The 6,456-nt window shown below is 36.3% G+C and overlaps 1 protein-coding gene across 1 annotated transcript in view; it reads right to left on the bottom strand.

The window, feature by feature from the left end:
• Positions 1 to 5,365, bottom strand: part of SKP1 (S-phase kinase associated protein 1) — a 241,021-nt gene extending 235,656 nt beyond the window's left edge. The window contains exon 1 of the mRNA XM_044069900.1: positions 5,221 to 5,365. Coding sequence (XP_043925835.1) covers positions 5,221 to 5,363 — 143 coding nt within the window. The 5' untranslated portion in view covers positions 5,364 to 5,365. The remainder of the gene's footprint in view (positions 1 to 5,220) is intronic.
• Between the last annotated feature and the right edge of the window lie 1,091 nt (positions 5,366 to 6,456).

Here is a 6,456-nt window from a genome sequence, read left to right as displayed (position 1 = left end):
ACACACACACATCTATACACACACACACACATCTATACACACACACATCTATACACACACACATCTATATATCTATATATATATATATATATATATATATATACACACACACATATATATATATATATATATATATATATATATATATATTATATATATATATTACACACACAAGAGCTAGAGATATATTGCCATAAATACATACCTACTTTCATTCACTAAAAAACACATTTCACTTAATTTCAATTCATCCACACCAGTCTACTGAAAGCTCAAATCACAGAAAACTCATTTCAGTGAATGCAGAGTAGTGTAATGCAAGTAAAATGTATACGCCCTTTTCCCCACTGTAGTGTGATCCTGGAGTTAGTATATATATTTGGGGGCTGTGGGGGGCGGGGGGGCACAGCCCCCCACATAAGGGTTTTTGTTAAAACTTGAAAGGGATTTATTCCAATATAATAGTTATAACTACCCAATTAAAAAGCATTAGACATACTTTCAGAAGTGTTAGAATGCCTGCTCCAGCTTATCGGAATGCCAAGAGGTTACTTCAGAGTAACTGTCATGATTTGTTTGCTGTTACGCAAAACTCTCCTCGGAGAAAGACGAGAAAGGCAAGAAAAATGTTACCAACCACTTTCATGCTTTGCAAATGAATCTAATGATTCTAACCACGCTTTTTAGTCCCCTGCCAAAACAGACACTTCCCAAATGTATCCAACTATACAGACATGAGATGCAGAGGGGAAAAGGCACAGGGTGAGTAAGGGGATGTGGACAGTGCAGATTTCAAACCACAGGAATGAAAATCATCATGAGGAGCCACTTTCACAAATAAACAGCACAGAAATTCAAAATACTGCTACTATTCACTCAAAGTCCAGCATACCATTCACACCAATGAAGTCCGGCATACCATGGCCAGACTTAAATACCACAACTACTGACCAACTATACAGCATACGAGCACAGCTGTACTTAATCTGACAGAACTCTCTCAAAAGATAATTTACTAGTATTGCAAAAAGGGTTCAACCTTCATACCCTTGCACAGAGCACACTTACCAGATCTACTGTTAAATCTACAGTTGTACACTGGAAAAATCTCAGAAACTGCACAACAGTAAAGATAACTTACAATAAACAGATGACTGATTTAGAAGAAACTGAATACTTCTTTACGACCTTAAGACCCAAAAGCTCATACAACCCTGCACTTGATAATTCCTAACAAGTGTTTTTGAAAGTATGCGAAAGACGCATCAGAAACCTTTGTCTTTCAAATAACACCAGTAAATGGCATAATCTGACCAATACAGAAAAGGCAGCATTACAGGACCTTACCAATGACCGATCTGTTTGGGTTATGCATGCAGATAAAGGCACAGGTCTAGTTCTTATGGAACAAAACACAGACAAGATTATTTCAACTATGAATTTTTTTCAACATGTTGAACTTAAAAGTACATAAACAATTTGCTGTCAGACAAAAAATTAAAACGTCTAAGAAATCCATAGAGACAGACAATCTGCCGTTTAGACGCATCTCAAATAAAGAAAAACGAAGACTGAAAAAATAGCTCAATACTTAGATGCTGTTCTCAACCCATTAGTTCAGTCCACTGCTTTCTACCCACGAGATTCCGGGTCTATATTAATCAGCGAACACTTAAAGCAAACACTGATTTATCGACCCCAAGTAAGCAAAAGCTTACAAACCCGAACACTTGGAACAGCGATTTTTTTCCCAGGGAAAAAAAAAATCTGTTCCACAAAAAAATAGAAATAAAAATTTCAAAAACATTACATAAGGTGGGGGGGGGGGCTTTGCCCCCCACACCCCCTACTTAAATATACCAACTCTGAGATCGCACTACAGTGAGGAAAACGGCAGAGTAACAGAGGCTGCACAGCTATTTTTTTTTCCAGGGAAAGAAGCACATATGCCATTTAACTGTTTTGCGGTTTCATGCTTTGAATGCGTCTTGATCGAACTTGAAAGGATTGCATCGATTATGTAATAGGAACCCGAGATTCCTCGGCATTTTTACACAAATTTCAGAAGAATTGTCCAATTGTTTTCTTGTTACGTTCGATACTGAGGCATTATATACCAACATTCCTCAAAAGGGAGGCTTAGAATTACTTAGGAAATTTCTTTTAAAATATGCAGCTTTTGCCTCCAGTGAAGTTGACACCATTTATGCATTGGCTGATATTGTGCTGACTAGCAATTTTTCCTTTAACAAAATATATAGAAAAGTAAAAGGAGTAGCTATGGGTTCAAAACTTGCCCCAACATTTTGCTAATTTAGTCCTCAGTTCTTGGGAACTTTATCATTCAATTCTCCTTCCTAGTTTTCAGCATACTGCCATTTAAATGTGCTACACTGATGACATTTTTTGCCTGGAAGGGCAATAAATCTGAATTGAATACTTTTGTTTCTGCTATGATAGACAGTATTCGATTTCTTAACTATTATTTCTGGTTCAGGACATGCCATTAAACAATCTGTGTCTAGGAAAAAACAGAACCTGAAGAAAGTGACATTTTTTTAGTGTACAAAAGACACACTCATTTCACAAGTCAGCATTATTTTTACATGAAAAGGAACTTGGTAAAAACAGTTTATTCGCTTGTCTAGGTTAATTAGTCATGAAGACTTTTTGCAGTGTTCTCCAATATGTTTTATCTTAGAATTACCCTTCCTCCGTAGTTAACAGTAATTTTGTGACTAGGCTGCTTCTATTGGAGACACTAAATATTTTCCTATTCTACAATTTGGAATTCAACCACATGTTAAAGAATCATCTGCAGACAGAACATTAAGTTTCCCTATTCCATTTCCAGAGACATGACAGAAATACTCTCAAAAATTGGATCATTTCTGATTCTCTACACATTGGTTTGTCTTCTGTCTTTAGGGAACTCTCCTCCTTTCACTTTTAAAAAAAGGTCTAAAACTATCCATATGCATTTAGAAAAACAGATTCACAATTTATGTCTAGTTCCTGACACTACTAGTAAAGGTATGCATTGCTGTGGTAATGTGTTGTCTGCCCTTTCATTTTTAACGGTGATTAATTTACTTTTTCTCAAACTGCAACTACACTACTACTTTCCCTAAAGATTTTCACTGTCATTCATCTTTAGTGTATGCAGGAATAAGAGTCTCTTGTAAAAGTTTTTCCCTACGCAAAACCAATCTTGTGTCAAGACCATATCAAAAAGCACTTTGAAGCTAACAGAGTTTTGAATTTAAACAATGCACTTGCTAATGTCTCTTGTGCACATTTCTTTAAATTTGAATTCAATGTTTTGGCCCAAATTAATTCCTTTTTTGAAGACTATAATCAGTATCTTGAATTTAGAAAACTAAAGAGGCAGCAGCTGCTTAACGCAAAAGAAGCCCCAGGACTCAAAACTTAGTGTGCTCTTGGTTGGTATGACCAACTCGCACAGTCATATTTACGCCTTAAATGTTTTCCTTAACATTCATCTCATGTTTTGACATATATTCTTCACGTGCATCACTTAGAGCCTAAATACTGACATTTGAACCAGTTCATTGGAGATTTAGTTCTCTGGCCAAATTGTCATAATGAATGCATCCTATTGATTAGGATCTTCTCATATTGTGTTCCATACTTTATACAGCGACCATTTGCATATACTGTACTCTGTTTTCAAACAAAAAAGCTTGTCTGCATAATTTTTCCTTAAGCCTTAGAATTTTGTTTGCACATACAGATATACATACACACAAATACGCACAGACACACGCACACACATGCACACATACACATACAAATATATATGCATGCATACACAAATATACATACACAAATATACATACACATATGCATACAAATATACATACACATATATATGCACATTTTACATACATAAGTGAATTGGTATTATCTTGCACATTAAATGCTCACTTCCCTCAATACCTCAGTTTCATTTTCCACTCTAATGACATCATGCAATTATACACATGCTTGCAAGTGGTAAAATGCTAGTGTTATCACCACCTTTCCCAGGGTCACTTTGGTAACAAATCAGTAGTCTCTCCAACTTTTCTACAGTTTAACAGAACCTCTCCATGAGAGCCAGTTTCCCACATTGTATACATCTTTAGAACAGTTTAATTGAATGTCAGCTCCACAATGAACATATCTTAAGCTGTGTCTAGTAAACCAAGAGTCCATTCTCATTTAAAGTAACATTTGGTAAAATGCATCACTTTCATCAAAATGTAAATAAACTCATTTCCCATGCCACAATTTCTATTCACATTTATAAATTAAATACTTCACACTTTTCTGAAAATGCAGTAGCTTTAGTTTCTAACACACTGAACAGCACTTGCAACTTCAAAAAATTACAGCATCACTGATACTACTGTACATCTTAGACTGATTTTCATCAAAACTACACCATGAACTTTTCTGCTGAAGTATTAAAGCAAGTGTTTCAAAAATGACCTTACAAAAGGGCTCATACCCAAATTTAAGAACCAATTTCCTCCACTGTAAACCCTGACAAAACAATATAGTCAATTGCCCCATCCTTTGCAGATGACAAAAAACAAAGGGTCATGTTTAAGAACTCTCAAAGTTCTGAGTATGTTATATAAGCATACTTCTGTTATGGCCAATACCATTTACCAAAGTCTTTTGAAAAGCACCAACTCTTTCTCCTATCTTTCAATGTACTAAAAACAAAGCAAAACTCATTGTACTACTTCAGCAACCTTCATTTTCCTCTCAACTACGTTAACTGTAGCAGACACGGCCAAAGGTAGTGGTCATTCTACTGTCAGCTGAGCATCATTTAACACTTAAACCCAGAAGCAGCCTTAACACCTTGTTTCACTTCACTGATCAACGCACTGATGTCATCCAATCTGCCTTCTCACAGAATCTCAGACTGCAAGATCCTTCTCCACATTTGCAATTTCAGAAATGAGAGAGAAACTGTTTGATTTTCAACAGTAAACACTAATCCTCTTCCACTGCTCTCTCTGCTCCTACTTAAACTCTTTGGCCCCACTTAGAGAGTATAGGGGAAGGTTGCTGGTTCCCAGGTAAAAATTCCCTTGGTCGGTACGAATACCACATCAGGCTCGACTAGGTTAATGCCATTAAACCAAATGGAACAATCAAAATTACAATTCAACCACCAATGCAGGCTTTCATCAAGTACAATACTTGCACAGTGAATTGAAACTGGGAAAAGAAAAAAATGCTTCCTTACCTTCTAACATAGTCTTGATGGTTACAGACTGTTTTGCAATTTCAACATCAACTTCAAAAATTTCTCCATCAGAACTCTGCAGTTTAATTGAAGGCATCCTAAAAGAAAGTAAAAAGAATACTTGAACCTTCTGACTGGCTTGTCTGATTAAGAATTCACACCCCTACTCCCAGTAAAACTCATCACCTATGTGGTGTGGAACGTCACACCGCCAATGGCCTACACAACCCTTGCATTCCACAGCAGTTTCTGAATACTCACCAATCACCTTAAAAAGCAGGATGTTAATACACCTATTAAAACTGTACAAATTACAAAGTTCAGTAATTATCCCTTACAGTGATGGCAGCCAGCACATTTAGTCTTTCCATGCACAGTGCATGGTGCCCACAGATTACATTCTAAAAATGTTTATATTGTATGCTTGTTCAGCAATATTCTAGTGCGAGATCCAACGTTAATGATTAGAAGACTGCTTAACAGCTGGAGCTTGCATTGCAATTTAAGCACCCCCTATGCTGTCAACATGGAGTGTGGCACTAAAGCAGACAGTGCAGGCCAATAAGCAACAGGAAATTAAATAGCTTTGCAGTAACTATTTTGATTCAAGCTGCTTCCCTTACACAAGGAACACAAGGACATCACTGTCCCATTGCTTTACTGGTATAAGATAATGCACCGCACTGCCCATCACCACCAGTTTTTACTTCTGAGTGACTAGTACATGGAGCAAATTTATCTCCATGTACTACAAAGACTATTGTTTGGCATGATTGCAAAGATTCACTGACTTTCTTGGCAATCACATCTCTTAACACATCAGCAAACCAATAATCCCCCATATTAAAAATGCACACAAAAGCAGAATTATATTTTTGCTGAACTTTCAAAAAAACTTTTGGAAATTGATCAACTTAGATACTAGTAGAACACTTGTTAATCAGTCATACTTTCATATGACAGCAATAAACACTAGGAGACACATTTCCACAACAAAGCAGATGTTTTCATACTTTTGGAATTAACTGTCTCAAGATGTGCAGCTTACAGTGAAAATATCAATTAACTTTCTCCAGGAACATGTACGTTTCACCTGATGCCACTCAATTTTTCACTTAGCTTTTGAGGTACATGTGGAGATATTGCTTATTTTCATAATTACTAACCATCAGTATCCCAATTAGTGAAAC

The sequence above is a fragment of the Protopterus annectens genome, chromosome 4.part0 (assembly GCF_019279795.1).
Source record: "Protopterus annectens isolate FY-2018-M chromosome 4.part0, PAN1.0, whole genome shotgun sequence".
Lineage (NCBI taxonomy): Eukaryota > Metazoa > Chordata > Ceratodontiformes > Protopteridae > Protopterus > Protopterus annectens.
Note: the sequence above shows the minus strand (reverse complement) of the source record. Positions and strands in the feature narration are given on the sequence as shown.